The sequence below is a fragment of the Hibiscus syriacus genome, unplaced genomic scaffold (assembly GCF_006381635.1).
Source record: "Hibiscus syriacus cultivar Baekdansim isolate YM2019G1 unplaced genomic scaffold, ASM638163v2 tig00111392_pilon, whole genome shotgun sequence".
In the NCBI taxonomy this organism is placed as follows: domain Eukaryota; kingdom Viridiplantae; phylum Streptophyta; class Magnoliopsida; order Malvales; family Malvaceae; genus Hibiscus; species Hibiscus syriacus.
In genome coordinates this window covers 4,087,369-4,113,470 of record NW_024063078.1, presented here as the reverse complement: position 1 = coordinate 4,113,470, position 26,102 = coordinate 4,087,369, and the positions used below count along the sequence as shown (strand labels likewise).

Here is a 26,102-nt window from a genome sequence, read left to right as displayed (position 1 = left end):
TCTAGCTTATTCTATATATATAACACTTTTTTTTAATTAACCACTGTATTTGATCTATTGACTGATTAATCTAGATCGGGTACTGCAGAGGCTAGGGCGACCTTCCCAACCCAGTTTGCTCCATTCGCAAACGACATGATTCGAACCCCTGACATTACTTAATAAACTTAATGTCTTATCTCATTAGACCAACTGATTGTTGGTTATATAACACTTATTAAATAGGTTATACAACATGTTTTTTTACCTCACGGAGAAATATATGTTGTATTATGTAGTGGAGTTTATTATCATTATTAACGGCGTGTCAAAATATTATTGTGTAATTGTATAAAAATATATAATAAATTTTAATTCTATATGTCATGTCATTTAAATATGTTGATATAATCATTAATATGAGATTAATTAATGGACTAATTTTAATCAAATACTATAAAAATTTATTATAGGAATGAGTCTTTTAATTTAATTTGCTCCATTTATAATATTAAAGTTTGAACTCTAAATGTTATTTAACAGATTTAACACCTCGTGCTACTTGAATATCTCGGTGTTGAAAATTCCTATATTTTAATTTAATATCACTAATATTATGTTTTGGTTTCATTTTAGTCCTTTGTCATTTAAAAATTAACAAAATTGTTGACGTGGAAATTTTTATTTTTTAATGATGATATGACATACATTATGTTGACACATTAACATCATAATTAATATTTTAGCATGAGATGATGAAATTGAAATCAAAATATAACGTCAATAATAATTTTGAAAAAATAATTAGTTGGGTGACAAAATAAAACCAAAATGATAGTTATGTGATTAAGTATGTAATTTAACCTTAATTATTTTGATCAAATTAGTGATTGTTTTTTTTTTGAGAAAAAAACTTGACACAATTTTTTTCTATAAAAGGAATTTAAGAAAAAGAAAACTCTCCATCACTTTAATAGAAATAATCGATGATATTGATTACTGGACGGACTAATGAGATTAAAAAATAGATAAATTATATTAAATTAAAATACAAAATTAATATTATAATTTTATTATAGTAAAAGGACCGAAACCACAGTTTGACCAAAAAGGACTCCAATATAAAAAGATACATATGGATTGTGGGTCCAGAGCAGGGTTCAATGGCACATTTTTGTCAGTCCCATAGACGGGTCAGGGGTCCACAACCCTACCCAAGATTCCCGCCCAAGAAAGAGGAATCCCTCTCTCTCTCTCTCTCTCTCTCTCTCTTCAAAGGAGAAATTCTAAAAAGGGAAATTCAATGGAGCAGGTACTGAACTTTACCCCATGTGCCCAAGATGTACTCAAGATAAATGAGATAATTGTCCTAAAAATTTAAAATTATTATACATTTAAATTTTTTTATATTTTATTAAAATTTATTTTTTTCTTTATTTTTTTATAAATTTATCTACTCCTAAAATTTAAAAAATTAATTCTTTTAACATATAATTTTACATTTGTGCATGCGTGAGCGTGTGTGCACCCTCGTTTCCCTAAACGAGGAACACTAAAAAAACTATTGGATTATCCTTTTTCAAACTCCAATCATTTATTGCCTTTCGGCGCCCATTAAAACCAAAACTCATTTCACATTACATTTCAAATCCACTGAACTAGAGCAACCAATTAAAAGGAGTTCGTCAAAAGGCCACATCTTGGCTTTGTGAATCACTGTTGAGGATACCTGCATGTCCCATAACCTGACCAAGAAACAAGAAACTTATGATTCTAAGCTAAATGAACTCACTTGGAAAATTCATGTTAATGGTGACTTTTGTGAACCTACTTGGATCACTGAAGGTGACAAGCCCGGTTCCCTTGAAATCACAGTTCCAATAGCTCCTGCCGTGCATCTGGTAATAAGCATTCATGGCATAAGATGCATGAGCGTGAACCTTATCCGGCTCAAAGCAATCACCACTTTCATAAACTTCCCTACAATCAACTCCACCGGGACCGCAGCAAAAGTCCAGCACCGTTTGAAGCACTTTCTCATTCGCATGCGGTTTCGCCACGCACGGCGCACCATACCGACGGACCCCTTGCTCGACCGTTGTTCATTGACGACATATTTTCAAACGCACCGCAGTTGCTGCAGAACTCGCAGCTCAAGTCTACATCGTATACTTTAGACCCATCACCGTTAAAAATCCCAAAGTTCCTCTCACTCGTATCCCCTTGCTTTTTGTTCTCATTAAACAAAGCAAACACGAATATCTCTATCTTGTCTTTAGGCTTCATCGGTGTCCCTTTGTTAGACTGTGCTCGCTCAATTAACCTGGTGTTGTAAGTCTTTGCATTGTTGGATGTAGTTGCAGTGTCGCTGGAACCTCCTTTCGATGGCCACCCGGATTCGGAAACTGTGATCTTGATCGACATGTTTCCGAACCCGACAGCATCGATATCCGACCGAACAGCATCGATCTGTGCATCGAGCATGTTGTGGTAGATGAAACCCTTAGGGTCATGGACCCGTGTGAAGTTCCCTAGCAATGCAAACTCTATATCAACCATGCTGGGGTTATCCCTATATGCAAAATAAGGGTAGGCATTGAACATGAAAGGTGCACCCGTATCGGCCAAAAACCCGACAATCGAGCTCATGGTGGGGAGAAGCTGGGTAGCAAAGGTCGAAGTCGAAGGCGGGAAGGAAGAAGCAAGAACCGCCATGCTATGCGGCGTGGTGACCTTGATCTTACGGTCGAGACCACGCTTTAGTAACACGGAATGTAAGTTTTGCATGGCTTGGACTAATGCATCAGGGTCCAGATTCTCATCATTGGTGGTCAAGTACTCGTTGCCTATACAAATGGCTACGATGGAAGTGGCGGGTATGAAAGGCTGCACGCGAGTGGCGAACCACTCGTCGGATGCGGCGACGTCCTTTCTAATGTTGACGACGTGGTAGTTTTCAACGGCGACGATAAGATCTATTCCGGTGTTGGAGAAGGCTTCGAGTATTTCGGGGTTGGTGTCATAGATTTTAACTTTGTCTATAAGTGTAGATTGGAGGAGCTGGGCTACTTTTTGGGTGAAGGGAGGTTGTTCCCTAGAGTACCATAGTTAATGCCGACGCTAGAGACGTAAGGCAACGGGCCTCGGAGGAAGAGGAGGAGGAGGTGGTGGTGGTGGAGATGAGGAGCTATTCGATGGTGTTTTGAGTGAGTGATTGATGATGTTGTGCCTAATGAAGTGCCAGTGTTTGTTTTCAAAAGAATCGGGACCATGTCAGATAATGTTGGGGACAGAACATGAAGCAAAATTCAAACGAGGAACAGTTATTTTTCCACCTTTCTTTGTCGAATATTATTACATTACTGAAACTGATCGGTGGTTCCAATCCTCCACATTAGCAGAGGATTCAACTATATGCAGGAAGAAAACAAAGACAATGAAAAGCGTTATAAGACAAGGTGAAAGAAAAAAATTGGGGTTTGTTGGATTAACCCAATATGTATAAAGTATAAACCTGCTTCATTTCACGGGTTGGGGAATCATCTTTACAACTTGCTTTTATTTTTATTCTGTTAAAAACAATAAAGTAAAAAGAAAAATGTCCCTTCAACTGTATCTATGCCATAGCTGTGTTTTTTTCCTTTTTTTTTTGTGTTTAGATTTGTTCCTTTTTGATATTTGAAGCTGTCAAAGATCTTATATACCACACAAGGCTCATTGAACTGTGAAGAAAGGATCCTATAGATTAGTAGCCATTAGAGTTGTTAATGAGATAAATAGATTGTAAGTTATTTGAGTTTGATTCAGTCAAAATTCGATAGACATTCAATTCAAATAGACTCGACTCGAGTTCTTAACGAGTCGAAATAAACTACTTAATATTCGACTCGAAAACTTAATAGCAACTCAACAAAATAATATATATTAAAAAATTAATTTTAAAATCAAATTATTAATAAAATTAACATTTATATGTAATTTTTTTATAAAAAAATTTTAATATAAGATTTTCATGTACTTAAAATTTATGTTTAAGTTCGAGTTCAATTTTCAGTCGAGTTAAGTTTGGGAATGTTTCAAGTGTTTTTTAGCTCAAGTCGAGCTTGATAATTTTAAGCCCGTGTGCTTTCAAGTCAAGTTGAGCTCAACTTTGAACATTTCGAATCGAGTCAAACTCAACTATACTTGAGCTCAATTGTCTCATTTACAACCCTTTTAGCAATTAGGGTTTTGAATCTCAGGACTTAGTGACAAGGTATGAAAGGTACAAAGAAAAATCCAACGAAATCTTTCTGCAGACACAGGAAATGTGTGAGATTGAATATTCATCCAATGAAAAAGCAACAGGAACCATCCACATCCAAACTTTCAGCTTGGTAAGTACAAAAAGAAACATATGGTTAAAATTTAGAATATGTTACATTAATCACTGACACATAAGATAGTTTGCAAATTGATACAGTTTCTATTTACAGTATTTGTAAATATTGTCCTAAGAGGAACAGAAGCTAGCTGTGGAGAGACGCAAGTGAAAACTAGATTACATTATACTGCTGTTTATATATTTCTGGAAGAATTTCTCCTCTTTGCAGAGCTTAAAGAGTACCTTATAAACCTCGATTAAGAGTTTCGGGAATCGACTCGAGAAATAGCCATCAAATCCTTCTGGAAGTGTCCCCAATAATTCTTGGATATCTTGAGGAAGTTCCCTGTAGTGATTTTGCTTGTTCCTTATTACCCGCAACAGGTCGCGAACACTGTCAAACTTATATCTCCTATAATGACCAATGTTATTAAGGAATGCAGCTTCCAGCTTTTCGTCCCATTTCCCATTCAAAGCTACTGGTGCAACACTTTCTAGTTCATTTAATACTTCTGATTCACTCTGCCTGTCTTCCAGTTCAACACGATCACTTGCCTCCCGAAGAAATGAAAGTCTTGTCTCAGAACTCCAAAAAAATGGATGATACAAAACATCCTGTGCCTTTGGCCTGCAACATATCAGAAGCAAGTCATTAAAGGAGACACAAAGCACTTCATATGCCTTTGCATGTGTGTGTTAAGATAAGAAGAGGTGGGCACAAATATAAGGCCCAGGGGCAATCAATGATAGGATAAGCCAAATTTGGTGCAGACTCAGGAATGAGAATGATGAATTACCTCAATTCCGGGTTGGGATCCAAGAGACGAGAGAAAAGATCCATTGCTTCCGGTATACCCTCTATTAAAAAGAGGTCCTTTCGGTCATTTACAATATTTACATCACGTTCGATACTATCTCCGTAAGGGTGTTTACCACCAGTGATGCAAAAAAATAGAACACAGCCTAAACTAAATAAATCCACAGCACGAGTTTGACGACCTTGACGAAGTTGCTCAGGCGCTTGCCAGCCTGAACTTCCATAACCTACATTAGCAGCAGTACAAAGAATTAATGTTACCAATCTTTACACAAGCAATGTATATAGAAAATAAAGCATTTTAGCAAGAGTACTTAAGCCAAAGAATGAAATAAAAACAGAGCATGGTTTAATTGTTGCTGAATGATACCAGATGTGATTGACAAACTTACCAGTGGCACCCCGGGTTAAGGAAGACATATTGTCAGTCAAGCGCTTGCTAATGCCCATGTCCGAAAGCTTTGCACATAAGGTTTTTTCCTTGATTATCAAAACATTTTGAGGCTTTAGATCTCGATGTATGATACCAAGTTCATGCAAATGGGCAAGCCCGGAGACAATATCTCTACAAAAAAGATAATAATATCACATTCTGATCAATCTCACACAAAGACACACGCACATGCATGAGAGAGAGAGAGAGAGGGAGGGAGATATTAAAGGATATAAAATTTACCTCATTAGTTTCAACAAATGGGGAGAAGGATGTCCATTTGGCATCCAAAGTTCAACATCCTTGATATTTTCCATCACAGTATGTAATTGAACATTATACTCATTGAAGAAATTTGAATCTTCATCCTTGACTCGGTTTTGAAAAGATTCAGAGCAAACATAGATCAGGTCATTTAAGCTGCACGTACAACGCTCTAGAGAGAGATAAACAAAATCCTGATCATACTCTACCCCATACCAGCGAACAATATTTGGGTGTTGATCAGAAGCAATAAGGTTCTGACTCTCTTTCAGAGCCACATCATGGTGAGTCTGCACAAGACGTTTAACAGCCACTGGACGGCCATCATAGATCCCCTCAAGCACAATGGTACCATTGCTTCCTTTTGCTATTTGTTTGTTGGAAACAAGTAACTTACCAATTCGACGTCCATCTACACGACCATCAACAAGATCTGTAAAGGTCGGCAATGATTTGCCTTCATTCCTTTCAACATAAGGAAGTCTATTTGTATTTCCAACATTATTCTCCTCTGAAACAAATTTATTCTTTTTCTCATTATTGGCGCTATTCTTACTATTCCCAGTTCTCTTAGGTTTTTTCTTTTTCTGCACTGATTGCGATTTAACTTCCTGATCCTGCTTACTCCCCTTACCCTTTTTTAAGCGGTAAAAGGCAAAGACAATGATAGTCAATAGGGTGGTGAAGAAAGCAATGAAAGATTGCATGCTGGATCCAGCCATGTCAAACCTCCTTGTGACGTTTGTATTAATAGCATCCAACATATACGGGTTTTCCATTTCAGAAGCGGGCAAAGCAAGCCATGCTCTGTCATTAGGAAGAGCCAATGGGAATATATCAGCAGGTGGCAAGCGAGGATTTTGATTTGAAGCTGGCAATGGGATTATTCCATCAAGCCAGCCAAAAACAGGGAGTGACTCCAACAATTTATGATCACGAACTTGGATAACAACAGGTTTCAGCGTACAAGGCAATTGCAACTCAGAATCAAGCATGTAGTCTGCAGAAAGTTTTTTCTCTGATCCTTGACATCGAAATTCAGCATCAATTTTGGAAAATGCCACATTCCATAATACTTCTGCAGAGTTTGGAGAATAGTATTGCAGCACATAATCCGTCCTCATAATATAGACAAACTGCTTAACTGTTGTTGAGTTAACAGGACTAGACTCCACCAATGCTCCAGCATCCTTAGTCCAACGAACTGTTTTTCCTGCATCATTCTGAATATCTAGCGTGGAGGGGGGATTGTCTAATCTAAAAGTTTGTACGATTCTACCAGAGTTTGCATCAATAAGGTAAACAGTGGTCTTCTTTACTCCCAAAGTTATCCCTCCATCCTCGTTTACGTAAGGCGTTCTTCTAACATATTCTTCAGCACTCAATTCAAGCTTTTTCTAGAATGCAAAACCATTGAGATGATCAAGATGCTATCAATATGGATGGAAATTATAAAGCATATAAACAAGACCTCCATGCTACTCAGTCAAATTAGATGATTATCCATTAGAAAACACGATCCTTGGGTATAACACTTAAATCTAGTATGCCACACAACTTTAAGAAAGAGAAGCAAGGCGAGTTATGATACCAGTTTTCCATGGCGCCGGCTATGAACATAGAGTTGCAAATCATCCCCACAATCAACATACAAATCACTGTTCGGTCCAGATGCATTAAGCTTGTCCTTTTCGTGGTCAGGGAAGGCCTGATAAGATGAATAAATCGGCCTGCCCGTTGCAAATGACCAATGAACTTTCCTTGATACCGTGTCCACTAAATGCATTGTTCCATCCAGAGTAACTACCACCGCTATTTCATCATTACTAAACAAATACACAAAACAAAATTGATTAGAGCTTAGTTTAGGGTTCTAAGCCAACGCTACATAGCTTACAGCAGCCATTATAGACGGATGTGATCAATTCAGCAAAATTGGTAATCAAAGACTTGGTTTCTTCCTTATATGCGTTAATTCAAATAGAACAACAAGTTAAATTAAAGCTACTTACGGAGGGGGTGGAAGAAAATGGCTGGCGAGAGAGGTTTGCGAGATCTGGGAGCAGAAGAAGCCACGTATTGATGGAGAAAACAAGATCGTTAAAAGCGAAAGGAAAATCCGAGATCGCCTCATATCGTGCCAGGGCTTGGTAATTAATGATGCTAAAATATGGGATCTTTTAGGTGTAATTTGGAATTTAGGGTTAGGAAATGGGAAATTTTTGCAGAATAGCAAATTGGTCGGGGAAAGGTCAGCAAAGGTTGCTTGCCTTTGGATTTATTTTTTCTGTTCGAAGTCCACCGATGCATATACTCCTGACCTGTCTTGTTCCCATTGTTGGTCTGGTTGTCACCTTAACCAATTGTATCGCCACACCTGTCCACCCAATAGCCATAATTTTTTCTGAGTCTTACCCAAGAGCCAAATTTAAATATTAAAAAAATACTACTTTGTATCATGGGCTCGAACTTACAAATACATAAATAAGAATTATTTTTTATTAAACCTAGGTGAATAAAATTTGTTGCTAATAATAAGAATTAAAATTAAATTAATATTCAAAATGGACATAGAAGTAATTGAAGAAATTAAAAAATCATATAAATTTAAGAATTAAATTATAAAAAGATAAAATTAGTTTTTGAAAAAGGGAAATGAATCCACATCCGTATTCTATAATGATTTACAAGTGTAAAATTCAAATTTGATAAAAATTTGACTTAAAATATAAGAAGAAGTAAAAAAGGAATTGAATCCACATCCGTATTCTAATTTTGACTTTTACATCACGATCCAACCAATGTTGGATCCACACTTAGCTTAGGGTGGGCATGTACTCACATCAAATATGAATTTCTAGATTCGTCATGGATCCAATCTTATGGATAAATCTTTTAAAAAAATACCGAATAAATTAATCAAATATTAATTCAAGTAGCCTAATGTTTTTCAAATTCATTTAAGAGATTCCAAAGAAACTAAAGAAGGATGGCAACAAGTAATTAAATCCAAATATGATTGCACTGCATGCATTGAAATGTTATCTGTTCATGTCACTCTGTTGCCATTATACAATGAGCCTATTTATTTGTTGTTAACATGAACATTGAAAAACACTTCACCACCAACTATAACCATCAGGCCTCGTAAACTTTGCATTCCTTATCTGCTGGGTTTGTCTTGCAGTAATCCTCCGAGGAGTCACCGCTTCTGGCGGCAGCCACATCGGGCCACTTGCTCGCCACCAAGTGTGCCGAATCGACAACACTTTGGCTGCACATCACAGTGTAAAAGTTCTTAATCTACAAATTCAAACATAAAGATCACTGATTTTGAACTACTTTTAGATTGCTTGCTTAAATCTCACCTGTAACCCCACTGGTTGTCATACCGGGCCACCACCTTGACCATGTCATCTCCCCTGACCATGGTCAAGGAAGAGTCAATGGTGGAGGAAACATCGGAGCACCAAAAGTCCACCGAGGCGAGGGGAACATCGCACACCTCCAATACGCCTTTCAACTCCTGCAAAGAGGTTTTTGCAAAGTGAAAAAGGTCCATCTCCAAGATGTTTAAGCTATGAAATGATGAGAAAAGCTTTACCAAATTTTTCATCCATGACTTTCACAAAAGGAGACAAGCAATTTGTGGTGTATGAAGCATTGCTGCAAGTGCACAATGGCAATCAAATTCTAAACCACTAGGACACAACGAAAACAAGAACGATCGTCGTTACCGCTTCATAAGCAGTCGGTTCTTTATTCAAAACTGAACCTAATGATGTTCGCAACATCATGATTGTAATCCCCTTCATTGGCTCCAGCGACATAGGTTGGAATATCCGCAATGTTTTCCTGGTTCTCTTGGTTCTCCTTTATTCACTTTGGCATCACCGTAATGTTTTCTTGCATGAACATCGTGTGTTGCTGAATTGGTGTGTTATTTAGGAGAGCCGAGCTTTGCAGGGATCATTTTTGTATGCGGTTGTCCCTCGTCTGCAATCATGGGATCATTTTTGCATGCGGTTGTCCCTCGTCTGCAATCATCTGCTTCTGCTGTGTCTCATCGGTGGTGTAAGCCTCCTCCTGGCTCCCTGAAAGTCAATGTTGATGGTGCTTGTTCTCTACAATCGGTGATTGCTGGTGTTGCTCAACTCCACAATGGATTCAAAGATCCCATGCTTGTTGAAGTCTTAACCATTGTTCATGGAGTCCGATTAGCTCGTGATTTTCATCCTCTTCTGGTGCTTGTTGAAAGCGATGCCTCCAACCTGATTTGCCAACTCCTCTCCCACCGTGTGAATTTCTCCGTGGCCAGTTCACCGTGTGTTTTCACAATCTTGCTATTTCGAACTCCGTTGATCTTGACGCTATATATTGGTTGATATATATCTTAACATAAAAAAAAGTATAAATTTTTCAAATCAAATCATGAGTTTAGATCATTTCGGGTTTTAATCACTTTGATCCGGGTAGTTTAGGATATAGAAGAAGAAGAAGAAACCCAACACAAGTAGGAAACACTTCTAAATGTTGCTCTTTAAAACTGGTCGCAACCCTTGAGCGTCTTACCTTCAAGTATGAAACTGTTTTCTCAAGTATACATATATTGCAATAACCACCACATATAAAGAAGACAGAGTTACACTTTTTGTGGAGAAAACAGTACAAATACAACGAATTCCCTATTATTTCTTAATAACAAACCAGTTAAACTGCGATGTGAACGGCAAGACAATTCAAATGGCAGCTTCAATTTCATCAGAGTTTACAGCAACTCCATTTGGGGAATCTTCGGATCTAAGCTGACCAGAAACATCATCAATAGCAGCGTTCAGCTGAGCAATCTTCTTGGTCAGCACCTTCCTTGTTTTCTACAGAATAAAGGCTATTTAACATTCTGCTTTTAAACCTATAATCTTTAAACAACACATGAATGCTGGTGCTTCAACTTCAAAGCAGATACTACTTAGGCCATTCCAACATTTAGAAGAGGATAATTCGGAATAGAGTAAGTGCTCACCTCCAAAGCTTTTTCTTCATCGAATATGAATTTCGGCAGTCTCATCATTAGGTCCTTACTATCAGCTACAGCTAGTGCCTTGCTGATCTAAACGTGAGGCAACTACAGAAGAATCCGAGTAGGTGAAAAAGAAAATCATACAAATCATGAACTGTAAGTTCCCATTAGGAAAAGAAATAGCCAAACACAAAATAGTTCCCGGAGTTCCGGCTGTAGGTTTTAGTCATCAAAACGGGTAATAATCAGAATGATAAAGCTAGTTAATCATGAAACTATAGCTGAAGAGTTTAATCCGTTGACCAAGTATATGGGGACATTTTAATTGGTCAAATAAACATACATAATGGAGTACGACACAGCAATTTGCAAAGGTTATATTCACCTGAGGAGCAAACACACAACCGAGAGCACCAACCACAAGCCCTCCCAAAACAAAACCTCCAACAAAGGCGCTTGAACTGCTTGACCTTCCACCATCACTGCAAGAACATATGAAGCAAACAACATGAAAGAGGGAAAGGAATACCAGGCGCACACACAAACTTAAGCAGTTACCTGCAAGTACTTCTTTCAGCAGTTCCTAGTTACAAGAATATGAACAATGGATCAAGTACTATCATGCATTCCTAGGCTTTAAACTGTCCCAAAGACGATACCTGTATGAAGCTTGAACAGTGAGTGGCCTTCTAGAGGTGGACAGATGCAGTTTCCTTAAATGATTAGAATCGAATGCCAAGTTGGTGGGGCTGCCACTCCCAAAGCTTTGACCTGCTGGCCCTAGATGAGAGCCTAGCAAAACAAAATGCACAGGGAAGTTAACGAACAGCATTTCAAAGACGAACAAATGGAATGGCACACTTGCAAACGTATAGAACAGAAATTAGAGTTAATGTTGACTTATTTGAATGCTCACATTCAACAAAGAGCAAAGGTAAACAATCTTAAGATCTCAAAGGATGAACAATAACATGTTGATGACGGTATGATAGATAAATTCTGAAATTAGAAATGTGAATAAATGTTAAAACCCAGATTCCTGCAGCGAAAGATGGAAAGTGCAAAACTATAATGAACATCAAATCTAATAACTAATTCCTGGGTTGTTCTGCTGAGCAAAAAAAATTAAGATGATTTTCAATCTAAAATGTTATCATGTTCAACCTAAAATGTTATACAAATTTATAACATTTTCGGTTGCAACAAAAAATGTTACATTGGGTGGAGAAGGTAACATTTATAATAATCTTGGTTACAATCGAAAGAGTTATGGAGAAGGTAACATTTTCGTTCAACCTACAATGTTACCCTGTTCAACCTAAAAATGTTAATCTCTTGATAACATTTTCAGTTGCAACCGATTTCTACTGTTTTTTAACCTTACATTACAAGTTGTATTTTAGAATCTTCACTAATTCTCTTTCCCAATGTACTTCTGACAATTCCTATAGGCATATCACTTTCAAATTTTAGCTGACAGCAATACTACATTAGGTTTAATGACAATCCAAAATAAAAAATAAATAAAAAAATATGTTGAAAAATCTAATTAATCAAATCAGTGAGTAGCGATCTAAAGCATACAGCTAAATGCAAACCTAATAAAATTTCTAAGTAAAGACCATCACGCATATTCAACCGCAAAGGAATCTGCCAATTACTTTAGAATCAACAGCTTCAACACTGGGATATGAATCTCAGTACAAGGAAACAGAGAGCATGAATAAAACCAAATGTATCAACAACAACAAAAATTGAAACAACATTTTTATAAAAACAAAAAGAAGAGATGAAGAAAGGAAATGTGAAGGGATTGTTACCAGAACATAGTTGGGTTGGGGGACTTCTCGGATAGTCATTTTGTAAGATATGAAACGGGGATCGCTGAGCGTTTTGAGGGAAACAAAGTCAATAAATTCAACCCAATAGCTACTCCTCCTGAGTTGTGTGAGCGAGCGAGTTCGATGATATCTCTGCTGCTCTTGTCCTTGAGCCTCGAGCTTGCAGATCAAATTTAACAGTGGATCCGATGCTCTCCTTTCGGCCCAATCTCTTAACTTTCTAGATTGGACCTCTACTGAATCGTTGGTAATTTGTATTAAATTGTTCTTTGAGCAATAAAAAATATTATTTTTATTTATTTTAATTTCAAATAATTTAAAAATAATTATTTATTATTAAAAATTAGATTTTTCGATTTTATTATGAATCCATCTATCTTATAGTAATTTAAATCTAAATTTATCTAATCTAATTTATTTATTAAAAAATCAATACCCTTCCTGCCTGTGCCAAGTCCAAATACGTGTTCCTCCATGGTGTACTTAGATTTCCATAACTCAAATTATTTGTTTGAAGTTCAAGTAGATTTGAGCTCGTTAGAATGCCTTTATTCAAAAGAAGCGACGACCTACATACACGTGTCTATCTTAAAATATAAATTTTATTTTGATAATTATTTATTCTATTGATTATGTTTAGACGCAAATTTTATTTGAGTCTAATATATGAATATCGATATATGATTTTTTTAATTAACTACTAGTATTTAATTAATTTATTTATTAACTAATATAGATAAGGTTTTACAGAAACCTATTACGGGGTGATCAACCCAACCTAATTTATTTTATTTTCAATCATCGGTATTCGAACCTCTGACATTGCTTAAATAATCATGATATAATCTTTAAATTCACTTGCTTTAGGGCTAATTAGAAAAATGGGTTTTAGTAGATTAGCCCTTCAAATTCATCCGAAATCCAGTTCAATCCATATCAGGCTCTTGGATTTGGACCCCTTAGTCTTCTCTTACCTCTAGGAAATCGAGAAGGTTTAATGCCGAATTTCATCCTTCTAAAATTGAAAAGTTTCTTTCTTTAAATTTATTAGAATTTGATTCTTTTATTTTATAAAAATTAAATAATTAGTCTAATTGTTTAACACTGTTAAAATTATCCTTATATTGTTTTAGAACTCCGTAGTTTAATAATTTATATGTAAGAAATTAACAAAAATCAATATCTTTATAATCGAATGATTGACTAGAAGACAATTTTCGACCAGTGACATAAAATCGAGTATGAAGTGAAATGTTGTTAAATAATTTAAGACCAGAAACCAAAATAACAAAATGGAGAAAAGGTTAATTGATAGACAAAAAAAATCATTTTAAATATTTTTTTATGATTATATTATTATGAGAATAGACTGTCGGCTAGTTGGTTCGTGCCGCTCTTAGATACCTTGCTCGGTCGTCCGGCACTAAGATAGCCTAAAATTCTAAGTTCAATGGTTTGGTGGTGTTGTGGCGATAAGCACAATAAGTAACATGGGAAAAGAAAGGAAACACATGGAAAAATTTTGGCATGAATATCCTTGTGTGTTTTCCTTTTTCGTTCATACATCTCATTGTGGTTGCTTCTAATATAAACTATGCAATCGAGTTTAGGGTTCAAAGTTGACTTAGCATCTAGCAACCAAGCAAAGTGACTAAGGACTGCATGGACTAGCTAACTGATAGTCTAGTCTGTGTCAGTATGCTTTGGTTTAATTTTATGGCATTGATACGATTAACAATTTAACTCACCTTGCTGCTAAATCGTTATAAAAAAACAATGGTTTAGCAGGAATGGAAGCATAAATTTGTGTTAGGGGATGCGAAATCAAATAATTCATATAAAATACAAAGAAAAATGACTAATATTAATATATAAGGGAATTTACAATTTCTAGAGGGTGCGACCGCCCCCAGCACTCCCCTCGGTCCATACATGTGGTTTAGTTATTTTATGCGACGCATTAATAAAAGTTAATAGTTTAACATTGTTAAATTTTATCATTAAATCGTTATGAATGTCGTCTATTTTAGTAATTTATTAATGCAAAATAAATAATTCAGTACAATAATTTTTTAACTCATTTAAAAATTAGGTTCTTACCAATAATTGGAGTAACTTATCGTATAAATGATAAGATCCAGCTTTGATAAAACAAAATTAAGAGACTAACATTTTAAATTTGTAAAAAGTACAGGGATAAATTGATAATTAGACCAACAAATGAGGAAAATAATTTCCAAAAACGATTCGGATTGCACCTGGCGTTCGCACGTTGTTTTCCAGAATCCTTGGTTTCATCGAGTGGTCTTTTACTTTAAGATGCCATTTCATTACTGTTCTGGACTAGAATAGACTAGATGCTTTTTCTTTTACCAATCATTACTTTCGAATTTAATTGTAGGGTAAGTTACAATATTTTATCATGTAATTATTTTCACTCGTATTTTAAATTTAAAAAATTTATAATAATATTTACGTAGCATCATAAGATAATAGCACATCATTATTAAAAAAAATCATGTCTACACAACAACAACGGATTCAAAAATATAAAAATGATAATCCAAAAATTTTAATATTATTTTTTTCAACAAAATGCATATACAATTTTTTTTTCTTATTCCCTTAATATATTGAAGTATATTTAATAACTCATCTAAAATAATGGGTATGCTATGCACTTGGCACCGCACTTGGCCTCCTAGGGTGCTAAGTGCATTCTCCCCTGGTCTACAGTTCTATTTTTTTTACGACTTGTATCAAATTAATATCTTAACTAAATATTAGATATGATATTAAAAAAATAAAATTTAAATATTAAAATGGAATAAAAATAATCTTAAAAAAATTATTTCGTATTAGAACAATTCTTAGGAGCATGTTCTCTGTTTTTTTCTCTTCATAAGTGTTTGTTTATTTAAAAAAATAAAATTCCTGTTGCAGGTTTGTTTCATGTGTGGAGTATTGTTGAAACAGAAAATAGGAAATTAAGGAGGAAGAGACGGGCGATCGTCGGCCTTGCCGTTTCCACTCAATTTGTGTCCATGATTTTGCTTTTCCTAAACGGAGGAATTATTTCATATCTTCTTGCTGCTATTTCAGTTAAGGGTAGATAGATTTTCCATTATCTTCCATCATGAATTATACTTTTTTTCTGTTTTAAATAGCTACTTAAATCCCATTATTTTAAATTAACAATGTTACCTTAATATTCTGTGATATAAAGTCGTACAAATTAATATATAATTAATGATAAGAGTGATGAGTGTGTATGGCATAAATAAGCCAAGTCGTTGTGCCACTAACACCAAGGCATTCTGGGTCAAACAAGTAAGAAAAGAGGAGCATGAGTGCATGACCGGCACTAATGAAGCAAGTTTCGATTAATTGTTTGACTTAATATGAATCTAAAGTCGTTATTTAATATATTCTCATTTTCTAATTTTAACTTTTTTATTTTCACTCATTCAATAGTTTTAAATTCGTATAAAACTAAAAGAGTTTTACATCGTATAATAAAATCTTATCTTATACATATATATATATATATATATATATATATATATTAAAAAGTTTTACCGCTTCTTTTTACTCTCATTTTAGTTATTAAAATTTAAAAATTTTAATTAACTCACTGAAATTTTAATTTGTTTTTTATTGTTGAACACTCGAAAATTAAATAAAAAATTTTAAGAATGACATGACAATGGCATTTGCAATCCGATTATAAAAACACTAGGAAAAATATCTTTAGTAAATCGCATTTTGGATACCCATAGTCTTCACTCTTCCCCGTTGTTGGTGGTAAGCCGTGCACGCGGTCGTTTTGGTCAATAAAGTTGGACCTACATAACATACCTTATCTCTATAATATGCCTTCAATCATTTTTTTTCATTTTTTAATATACATCACGACCGTTTGATTATAGTTTTTATAATTATAAAGCTATCTTCAATTAAAAGTTAAAATGTATATTTGATTAGGATAACAATATTGAAAGAAAATTATAAACGAGACGAAAATAAAAATTTATGTTAACGATATATATCTTAGAGATATAAAATTATAGATTTTAGAACACGTGAAATTAAATTATCAATAAAAATAAAAATATATATACAATTCTAATATTTTTTAAAAAGATAATTATTCTAACATTTTTCTATCTATATCTAATTATAAATAGAACGAATATCTATATAATTGTTACTCATATAAGGGATCGAATATTACATATTTTATAAAAGATCAAATAAATTTTTAAAAAATATATATTTCTGAATAATTTCGTAATAGATCTTATTAAATTTATTAAGTAATCCTTTTTTTCCTATTAATATTTTAAAGAATGGCACGTCTTTTTGTTGTTGAACACGTTCCATACCTAAAACTAGGGGTGTAAACGAGCCGAGTCGAGCAGGACTCGAACTCAAAAACTTTAAACGTAGGCTCGACTCGACTTGAAAATTCGCGAGCTAAGCAGCTCGATTTTGAGCTTGATTGAAGCTCGATTTTGAGCTCGATTCAAGCTTTAACTCAAACTCGAATTTGAACCTACAAAAATTTTATATTACATTTAAAATATATAAATATTTTTCCCTTCAATCAACCATTACCAATACATTATAATATGAATGTATGAACTATAAAAAATCTAAAAAATAAAAATACAATTACAAGAAATTTATAATAATTAATATAAGCTTTGAAAGTTTTTTTATAATAATTATTAGTATTATTATTACTCATGTTTATTATATTAACATATGGTGCAAATCCACCAAGAGGAAGCCCGAGATAGTGCGCCACCCACGTGAACCCACCGAGGAAGACCCGTGCTGGTCGGCCATCCACCGAAACCAATGTTGTCATCGGCCATGCTCGAATCCATGCCCTGCAGACACACAAAACAAGGGACAGAGCACCAAGCACAACAAGAAGACGAGAAAATATCAAGGATATAGTCTCGATCATCATCAGAAAAGGGGGGAGAGGTTAGCCATAAAAAAAACCAGAGAGGAATCAACAATAGGAGGTACCCATCAACCATTAGCCATCAACGAAAAAAAGACAGAAACAGAAAACAAAAACGAGATAAAAACCAAAGAACTCGAAAAGGCTATCAACCATCAACAGTAAGGGGAAAAAAACCCATTTGGAGTGAAAATCCTCAACAACCATAGAACAAAAACCAAAAGCAAGAAGCTTACCCTGAAACTTCAAATGTATTGAAATTTTACAAAATATGACAACACATCTAAATTTATAAAAAGATGACAAATATGACAACATATCCAAATTTATACAAGTTGATACATGATGTCTTTGACCTTACTAATGTTCTCCCTAACTCAATGTGATGGAAACATTTTGGGAAATGCAATTTCTATTTCCCTCATTTTCAATATGGATATAGAACTACAATTGTGCTAATTAGTACATGAAGCCAAATACCAGCCTGCAATATAAATTAATAGTCAACCTTTGTGCAACATCAATAAAACATCAATTTGTCTTCTTCTCTAGGAAGAACAAGTGCACTTCAACAATGTTTGAACCAAACATTAGAAAATAAAGGAAGTTCTTAATTGCCAGCTTTTCCGTTTGAAGTTTTAAGTAATGAAATAAGAGAAGCAATAGGTTCAGCCTATAATTGATCCACTCACACGTTCTGATATATGATTCTTCTGCAACAAGTTTTCAATTAGAAAGGCCGTAAGTGGGAATATTGGGAGAGTAAGACTGCAATGTGAACCGGCAAGCAGAGATAACGTGTTAAATGATGCTCGAGCCCAAATAACCAAAATGGAAACAATAATCCTAAAATACAGGCCTCACTCTCATGTATTCTTAGGAAAATCTAAAATTAGGATTCATTACCTGCACATAAAAAAGGCAAATCTCTCAATGATATCGAACTAAACCAAAATCCAGACCTGATCAACCATCTATACTGCAGCATTTATCAACAACACAATAACAAACCTTTAATCCGAGAATCATAAATTCATATCCTACCAGCAATAGAGCTAAAATTTGAAAACAAACCTTCATCAGATTTTCAATAATAAGCCGACTGTTTACAGCAACAAGCACCACAACACAAAGGTTAAACAGGCCTGCATGACTCTGCCATCACGTATAAAGAGCCTCTGCCATTATTCGTTTTTTTTACAAAAACAACAACGAGAGATAAGAGAAGAAAACAATGTATAAAGAGCTTCTTTCCTCTGTGTTCAAATCAAGCAATATTAATACAAGTATTTTTTAAGGTTTTATTATATTTCCCAGCAATCATCTTATCAATTTTCCCTTTTGATTCGAATATAGAAATAGAAAAGAAATTAATTTCATTTTACCTAGCCCTGTTTCGGGTATTCATCGGGGTCAGGAAGTCGAGCCTTGTTATTGGGAGTAAATATCATTCGTTTGGGATTGTTGGCCAGTGGAAGGAAGCTGAGAGTAGGGGTTAATATCATCTGAGCCTTAGGAACATTCGGCTGGTGGTGTCGTGTTCCATTGCTTTAGATGGGGTAAATAAAAGAATGGGTTAGATTAGAACCAAGTGCTTGGTAGTGTATGAGTTAGGATTATAGACTTACTAGTTGAGTTCCATGGTGGTCGGAGTTGGATTTGGCCACCCGCGTGTGGTGGCCGATGTAGAAAGCTTTCGAGCTTTCTCGGTCGTCGAGAGAGATGATGATAGTAGGGAAATAAAGTGGTTTATTTGGGTAGTTCGAAACCTAAAGGGTAGAAGTTTTTGATCTGGTTTACCCTATTGTATTAGGGTCTTCGTCGGAGAAGAAGAGGACCATCATGTTAAGAGTGGCGCCGTGTGTGCGTGAGAGGGAGAGATGAGATTGAGAGAGGTGCCGAGAGAGGCTGTTGGAGAATAAAGGGGCTGTGCGGCTGTGTTTGGTATTTTGTGTACGTGAGTTTAGTTTAGGTTTAGTTAAATTTAGGTTTCATATTAATTTTTTAGTAAATTAAGTTATAGTTCCCCAAACTTGAGCACCCTTTTGTAAATCCCTAATTTAATTCTTGATTTGTATGTTAAATTTTACATTTACATTAATTTAGTCATTAGTTTAATATGTATATGCATGTTTAATAAATTTATAGTTTGGTATGTTATATTTTAATTTTTGTATTTCAATCACATTTGTTTAAATTTTCTTATTTGTTTTAAATGTTCATGTGTTATTTATGTTATTTTCCATATTATTTTAGCTTAAACCGAATAGGAACAATTGCATATAAGACCCTATAGTTTATGCGCATTTTGTATTTAAGTCATTGGTTTAATTCCAATTTTGTAAGTTTAATTTTACATTTACGTGAATTTAATCATCATTCTAAAGTTAGTATATTTAGCTTAAATTAGTCCTCACATTTAGGTTTCTCTTAATTTAGTCCCTGTTTAGGATTGTTTTCTTTAATTAGTTGTGTATATTTATTTTGCATGTTGATATGTTTATGTATACGTATGCGAATGATTTATTTAGGAGTCACATAACATAATTTTGCATAATGTGTATGTTACCTTCATGTGCATAACTTAACCCTATCATATAATTATATTTAGGGTTTAGGGTTTATGATTTATGATTTATGGTTTAGGGTTCATTACAAAAACATTAATTAATCGACTTGATACCGATTTATGTGGTAAGTACAATATAGTATCTTGATATTAAATGCTCAAACCCTTGATATTTATGATATTTGAACCCGAAACCTCAAAATATAACAACAATTTAAAAAAATTAGTTATTAAAAATATTATCATTAGAAATATATTAAATATTTGTCATTAGATAAATACTTTTTTATTAATTTAAAATAAATATAAGAATATTTATTTAAAAACAATTTTTAACAATTTTTAATTTTTTTATTGTTTAGCTGTTTTTTCTTATTTTTTTTCTTATTTTTCTATGTTGTCAAGTATTTGTGTAGTAAAAAATTTTAAAAAAAAGAAAAAAAGCAACCAAACACGTGTAATCTAAGATGTGCTTAATTAAATGAGCTTTTATTTTTCTTTTAGTAATATACAATATAACAATTGGACTTGGGCTGGTTAATTAAAAAAAATTAAAATTTGAGGTAGTTGTATTATAGAATTTTTAGTATATTTTTAAAATTTTATAATTATCAATAGTGTATTTTAATATATTTTTAATAATGTAATTTTAAAAAATCTAAAATTATAATATAACATTTTTTCGATATGCTCACGAGTTTTTGAGTCAAATATCGAGTAGCTCGTTAAGAACTCGAGTCGAGCTCGAGCTCGAGTCGAGTCCATTTGATCCAAGTATTTATCGAGCCTTGATCGAGTCGATCACGAGTAGCTCGCGATCTGTCTCATCTCATTTACAGCACTACCTAAAACTTTTAAGCAGTTGTTGTTGACCTAAGTTTGATTTATGAAAGTTAGATGATTATTTCGGATCAGTATATATTTTAATATTTAAGTTCATTTTTAAGGTCCAATTTAAAATTAATTTCCTATTTAATTAAATATATGTTTTTTACTTTTAAATTTAATTTAATATTTATAATTTTTCAGTACTTAAATTTAGTTTTTCTGTTCATATTAATAAATAAATTTTACTTATCGATTCAAACTTTAAATTGGATAAAAAAAGGTTCAAGTTTGTAGAAATTTGAATTACGAGGGCAAGTTCACGCACTTAATTTCTCTTTAAAAAAACCTAATAATTAACGGGGTTAATTCAAGTAGTAAGCAATTTGATATCGTTTAAGCAAATTTCAAGTTTGAGACATTATGTATCTAGAAAATCCTTGTTGATAGATTTACCTACTAAATTCAAGTGTGAGATATGAGTCAGTTCGGATTAGACAAGGCAAAACCTTATAAAACCGATAGGACAACAAAAGAAAATCTCATATAAGTGTACGAAATGAACCAAGAAATTAAATTTAAGTATAAATTTGAATTAAAAAAAATCAAATTCTAATACTTAAGTAGAAAAAAAAGCAATGCATATGTTTAGGTACCAAAAATATATATTTACCATTCTATTGTCCCTAGTAAAATGTTGTTGAAGCTAATCAATTTGTCGAGTGATTGGAAGCTGCTGTAATATTTGAAACGTAAGTTTGAATTCGTGGGAGTGAAAAAGTGTTGAAATTTTATTGTTCAACCAAAAAAGATGGTGGGAATAAGGTATAAAACCAATCAAATTATCAAACAAATTCGGTTTTGGTCATTATGACTAGATGGATTAAATCAAAATGAAAAGAAAAAGAAACGTGGCTTAATTCAATTTTTGCGGTTTCATATCATAGCAAAAGATGTTTCAAAAGAATATGACAAAGTTCTAATAAATAAATAATACATTAGATCCCTTAAGCAATATCGGTGATTCAAATTTTGACGTTTGGGTTGAGAGGGTCGTCATTACCTTTGCAATACCTGATTTGGATTAATTGATCAATAAATAAAAAATCGGTGGTTATACCAATAAAAGAATATGACAAAGTAGTCCGAGTACAAAAGTATAAGATCACAAAGCAGATACATACACCCTGCATAAATTTCAGTTTTATTTGAAAAATTGATTAAATTATTTTTTTAATAATTTAGAACGATTACAATATAATATGTCTATGATCTTTCTTAATGTTCTATATTTTTTATCGTTGTATTTGTGTGTATAAAATTAGAATTAAGTACTTATTATGATAGTTGAAAAATTATCATAATATTTTTTAAGTAAAATTCTTAGGATATGTATTTGATTTGATTTGATTCAAATTAAATTTTATTTATTTTTAAAAAAATTAAATTTAAAATTTAATTAAATTGTAAAATCAAAGTAAATTGTTAATTCAAAAATTTTATCTAACAAAATCGAATTTTTAACTCTAAATGTTAGATATATAAATGAAAGAACTAAAAAATTTAAATTATTATTCGTTATATGTTTTTAAAATATAATAAGCAAAGGATAATTATTTAATATAACACAAATAAAATTTTTGACTTCAGACAATATTATTAAAATACTAATTCATTAACTAATAACAATTAAAAATTAGTATATGTAATTAATTAAATCAAAGAAAAGGAGAGATCCGAGGTTTATTTATTTATTATCTATAAAATCATTACATACACGAAAGGAAGTTAGAAGTAAACTAACACAAGACAAACGCAGTCTTTCATACACTTCACATTTTACACGCTTCAGCCAAAACTCACTGTCTCTCTCTCTTGTTCTTCACATGACTCGTCCTTTCAGGCTCCTTGGCGCCGCCAACTCCTCGGCCACTTCCGAGCCGTCGTCCGATCAATCAGCCACCGTCAACTCCGACTTCGTCGTCATCCTCGCGGCTCTCCTATGCGCCCTTATTTGCGTCCTCGGTCTCATTGCTGTCGCCCGCTGTGCCTGGCTTCGCCGAATCTCCGGCGGTGGTTCTACCTCCAATCCCCCAGCTACGTCCCGACCGGCGCCGCCCGCAAACAAAGGCCTCAAGAAGAAGATCCTCAAGTCCCTCCCCAAAGACACCTTCTCAGCTGATTTCTCCGCCAAATTCTCCGATTGTGCGATCTGTCTAACGGAGTTCGTCGCCGGGGACGAAATCCGGGTACTCCCGCGGTGCGGCCACGGTTTCCACATCGCTTGCATCGACACGTGGCTGGGTTCCCATTCTTCATGCCCTTCCTGCCGCCAAATTCTCGTAGTCGCCAGGTGCCAAAAGTGCGGGGGTTTCCCCGGACCTGGCGCTTCAACTTCCGGAACCGACACCGAGGCTAGATTGAAAGAGCGTGAAGATGATGTCAACAGGTTCTTACCTTAGCCAAAGCCAGTTACTGTGGGCTAAGGATTCCTCGATTTCTTTTTTCCTTCCTTTTCCAAGTTAAGTATGGTTAGGTCAGATTTTTCGTTAGCTAATTTACCTCCGCCAATTATTACTACTATTACCACGAGTAGCATATAGGCTTTGATTTATTTGAATTGTATCTAATAGTATTTGATTTGCTGTATGTATGTATGTATAGTTGAACTTATATATTTGTGTGTGAAATATAAATATGGGTAGAACTCAGATTCCTGTAACAAGAATGCTTAATATTTTACCTGCACTGAAAATAATGGTTGAATTCAGCACCTTCTTTGTGTTCCTCTTCCATGCTTAATTTAGTAATTCATATACTGTCTTGGCTGAACATGATATTTCCTCTCTCCTTTTTTTCCTGAATCTTCCATGTATGACTTAGCATTCATATTCAGGCTTCGTGACTGGCTCGGTTAACAGTGCCATTTCCGATATTCGAATCTGGGTTCTTTCCCCGGAATGTAGTATGCCTTACCATTATACTCAACGCCGATGAACATGATATTTTCTCAACTTATAAAGTATATGCATTGCTTTGCTTGCCTTTTTGTTCCTATTGGGACTTTGTTCTGCTTCTTTCACTTTAATTTTCTTCTATCATGTATTCGCATTTAGCAGTTCATGATCTTCTTTCGATGTGGCCCTTCCAGGTGAGAAAGTTTGATCTTTGCACCATGTTCTTAGTCTTCCTTTTTGCTAGGTTTAGTTTAGCATCTTTGTTGCAGGTGGTTTAGATGGCAAAAAAGTCTTGCTATGGAAAAAGTTGCAGGTGGTTTTGTTTAAACATTATCTTTGCTGTCGAAAAGCACACGGCGGCTGTCTTCTTAGTTCGTTTTCCTTCTTTCCGCCACACTTTGGATTTAAAAACTCTTTGTTTGACGTTGTTTTCATGACGACCAAAAGTAACACTAAACATGTCCTTAATTCGTCCACCAAAACCGGAATAGGACCGGTATCTGTACCTTGTTCAGAAAAAGGAAATGGACCCTTCAAATTGGTAGGAAAGGAAGTGAAGGGCTAAAGTGATGAAGAGAAGAGAATCTAAAGAAGAAAATGTTTGAATTTTGGTGCTGATAACAGTTGGGAACTCTTTTGTTTTTCTTCACCACTTTTACACTATCTGATTAGCAAAGTTATAAAGTGGGTTGCTCAACGTTATACAAGTGGTTTATGCTTTTTGGTGGCTTTTTGGAGCCCCCCCCCCCCCTTTCCCCCTTGTTTGGTGGCTGTGAGCTGAGGTAAAGCATCAAGATTCTTGTTCCACCAAATTAAAGGGAGTATTCAAGTAAAAAATTTTGAGTTAATTGAAGCCGGTGAATGATATAATTTTAACATTAACTTAATTTTGAATCAAATTAAATTTAATGAAGTTCGAATATGTTGTCTGAATTAATTATTTTATAAAAATATTTTACTTACATAGATAAACCCTAAAGATAAAAAACCAAAAGAAGAGAAAAAGATAAAATTAAAATATGAAATTCTGTCATTTCATTTAATAAAAGAAAAATAAAATTAAGTTTAATATTCAAAGCCACGTTATTTGTTAATTAGTTAAAAGTTAGTCGAGTTGAGAATTTCAATTCGATTTGAATATAAAAGATTTAATATTATTTGAATTATTTTTTTAATTTTAAATTAAATTATTTTTTAATCTTATTTTGTCTCTCCCTTCACTAACTACACTCACTAAGGGTTAAAAAAAGTACCCAAAATCATTCTCTTGTTTCACAAATGGATATATTATTATATTCAACCTTCGAAATCACTTTCTATTTGGTTAAAAAAAGTGAAAACTTTCAAACCCAACTTTCCCATGTCCATTGAGTGCGGGAAGTTATACTGTGTGGCAGTTTAATATATGATTAAAAAAAAGATATTATTAATTTTGTTATTATTTTAATAAAATCGATAAAAAATTATCTAAAATATTATTATGTATACTTAAAATATTAATATTTTTAATATTTTCGGTAAAGTGTCCAATAATAATAAAATCGATATAAAAAATAACAAAATAGGTAACGCTTTATCGGATATGTTAACAAAAAACGGTAAAGCGCCTAATAATAACAAAACCGGTAGAAATAATAATGTTTTCGATAATGTTTATCAATTTTATTAAAAAAAATAATAACAAAACTAATAACGTTTTTTCTTAGCCGTATATTAAAGTTGTGTAAGAATTTCCCATGGAGTGCAAGCCAAGAAATGAGGAAAGCACTGCTTATTCAATTAATTGTAGGTCTTATTACGAAAGTGATCCTTTTCTTTTATGAAAAGCAATAAATTGTTCCCACTACTTTAATTTATCAAAATTTGATCTCATATTTTACGAAAACTTGGAAGTTACCTATATGTTGGTAAACTAATGGACTTAAGTTGTTGACTTGTTCTAATTATATATAAACTGTAGAACAATTAGTTTCTAGGTCAAGTAGTTTTAACTTATCGAATTGGATTTATTATATATAAACTGTAGAACAATTAGTTTCTAGGTCAAGTAGTTTCAATT

At 33.8% G+C, this 26,102-nt stretch overlaps 4 protein-coding genes and 1 pseudogene across 5 annotated transcripts; 1 reads left to right on the top strand and 4 right to left on the bottom strand.

Moving 5' to 3' along the window:
- Positions 1-1,633: 1,633 nt before the first annotated feature.
- LOC120160168 lies at positions 1,634-3,251 on the bottom strand (annotated as a pseudogene).
- A 1,125-nt stretch (positions 3,252-4,376) lies between these two features.
- On the bottom strand, positions 4,377-8,105 carry LOC120160294 (serine/threonine-protein kinase/endoribonuclease IRE1b). 2 transcript variants are annotated; one of them, XM_039170709.1, is made up of 7 exons: positions 7,869-8,105; positions 7,448-7,682; positions 6,331-7,253; positions 5,836-6,285; positions 5,552-5,724; positions 5,140-5,386; positions 4,377-4,970 (listed from the first exon to the last, which is right to left on the bottom strand). In XM_039170709.1, the coding sequence occupies exons 1-7, from the start codon at positions 7,988-7,990 to the stop codon at positions 4,520-4,522; spliced, it is 2,601 nt and encodes an 866-aa protein (XP_039026640.1). In that variant the 5' UTR covers positions 7,991-8,105; the 3' UTR covers positions 4,377-4,519. The 2 variants fall into 2 exon arrangements, with proteins under 2 accessions (XP_039026640.1, XP_039026639.1); XM_039170708.1 differs by having other exon boundaries at positions 5,836-7,253; positions 7,869-8,104.
- An 889-nt stretch (positions 8,106-8,994) lies between these two features.
- Positions 8,995-9,686, bottom strand: LOC120160167 (glyceraldehyde-3-phosphate dehydrogenase B, chloroplastic-like). Its single transcript, XM_039170595.1, has 3 exons — positions 9,594-9,686; positions 9,225-9,382; positions 8,995-9,130 (listed from the first exon to the last, which is right to left on the bottom strand). The coding sequence occupies exons 1-3, from the start codon at positions 9,684-9,686 to the stop codon at positions 8,995-8,997; spliced, it is 387 nt and encodes a 128-aa protein (XP_039026526.1).
- Positions 9,687-10,462: 776 nt separating this feature from the next.
- LOC120160166 lies at positions 10,463-18,666 on the bottom strand. The gene is made up of 8 exons (XM_039170594.1): positions 18,655-18,666; positions 17,532-17,612; positions 12,697-12,760; positions 11,635-11,668; positions 11,536-11,589; positions 11,262-11,358; positions 10,880-10,966; positions 10,463-10,730 (listed from the first exon to the last, which is right to left on the bottom strand). The coding sequence occupies exons 1-8, from the start codon at positions 18,664-18,666 to the stop codon at positions 10,596-10,598; spliced, it is 564 nt and encodes a 187-aa protein (XP_039026525.1). The 3' UTR covers positions 10,463-10,595.
- A 4,203-nt stretch (positions 18,667-22,869) lies between these two features.
- LOC120160275 (RING-H2 finger protein ATL80-like) lies at positions 22,870-23,803 on the top strand. The gene has a single exon (XM_039170691.1). The coding sequence runs from the start codon at positions 22,973-22,975 to the stop codon at positions 23,546-23,548; it is 576 nt and encodes a 191-aa protein (XP_039026622.1). The 5' UTR covers positions 22,870-22,972; the 3' UTR covers positions 23,549-23,803.
- Positions 23,804-26,102: the final 2,299 nt, after the last annotated feature.

Coding starts and splice junctions, on each gene's coding strand:
- LOC120160294 (XM_039170708.1), bottom strand. CDS start 7,990: ATGAGGCGATCTCGGATTTTCCTTTCGCTTTTAACGATCTTGTTTTCT. Junction 5,725..5,835: donor CATTTGTTGAAACTAATGAG/GTAAATTTTATA, acceptor TCTTTTTTGTAG/AGATATTGTCTCCGGGCTTG. Junction 5,387..5,551: donor CTTAACCCGGGGTGCCACTG/GTAAGTTTGTCA, acceptor CTGCTAATGTAG/GTTATGGAAGTTCAGGCTGG.
- LOC120160166 (XM_039170594.1), bottom strand. Junction 12,761..17,531: donor GTCTTCCTCGGTGGGTTCAC/GTGGGTGGCGCA, acceptor CAAAACGCTCAG/CGATCCCCGTTTCATATCTT. Junction 10,967..11,261: donor GTTGTGTGTTTGCTCCTCAG/GTGAATATAACC, acceptor CCTCACGTTTAG/ATCAGCAAGGCACTAGCTGT.
- LOC120160275 (XM_039170691.1), top strand. CDS start 22,973: ATGACTCGTCCTTTCAGGCTCCTTGGCGCCGCCAACTCCTCGGCCACT.
- LOC120160167 (XM_039170595.1), bottom strand. CDS start 9,686: ATGTCGCTGGAGCCAATGAAGGGGATTACAATCATGATGTTGCGAACA. Junction 9,383..9,593: donor AACCGACTGCTTATGAAGCG/GTAACGACGATC, acceptor ACCTCTTTGCAG/GAGTTGAAAGGCGTATTGGA. Junction 9,131..9,224: donor GACAACCAGTGGGGTTACAG/GTGAGATTTAAG, acceptor TGTGATGTGCAG/CCAAAGTGTTGTCGATTCGG.